At 71.5% G+C, this 263-nt stretch overlaps 1 protein-coding gene across 1 annotated transcript in view; it reads left to right on the forward strand.

Moving 5' to 3' along the window:
- The window catches only part of LOC119586792 (alpha-(1,6)-fucosyltransferase-like), a gene marked incomplete at its 5' end in the record, with an annotated part of 14318 nt that overhangs the window by 2614 nt on the left and 11441 nt on the right, over positions 1-263 (forward strand). Inside the window, 1 exon segment of the mRNA XM_037935512.1 lies at positions 23-206. Within this exon segment, the coding sequence (XP_037791440.1) occupies positions 23-206 (184 nt within the window).

The raw sequence follows: 263 nt of genomic DNA on the forward strand, positions 1-263 counted from the left end.
TACGCCCCCGTTCGACCCGCAGGCCCCTCGGACTTCACGCCCTCGCTGGAGTTCGAGAAGACGCGTCGCCTGGTGGAGCGCGGCGTGCAGGAGAGCTGGTGGTACGTCGCGGACCAGCTGCAGCAGCTCCGGAAGAAGCTGGACGCCTTCTCGGACCACACGGCGCACATCGACCGCGTGCTGGAGGAGGGGGTCGACCACGTGCGGTAAGGGCGGGGGGGGGGGTCGGCCACGTCAGGTGCGGTAAGGGCGGGGGGAGGGGG

This window comes from Penaeus monodon, chromosome 22 (assembly GCF_015228065.2).
Source record: "Penaeus monodon isolate SGIC_2016 chromosome 22, NSTDA_Pmon_1, whole genome shotgun sequence".
Lineage (NCBI taxonomy): Eukaryota > Metazoa > Arthropoda > Malacostraca > Decapoda > Penaeidae > Penaeus > Penaeus monodon.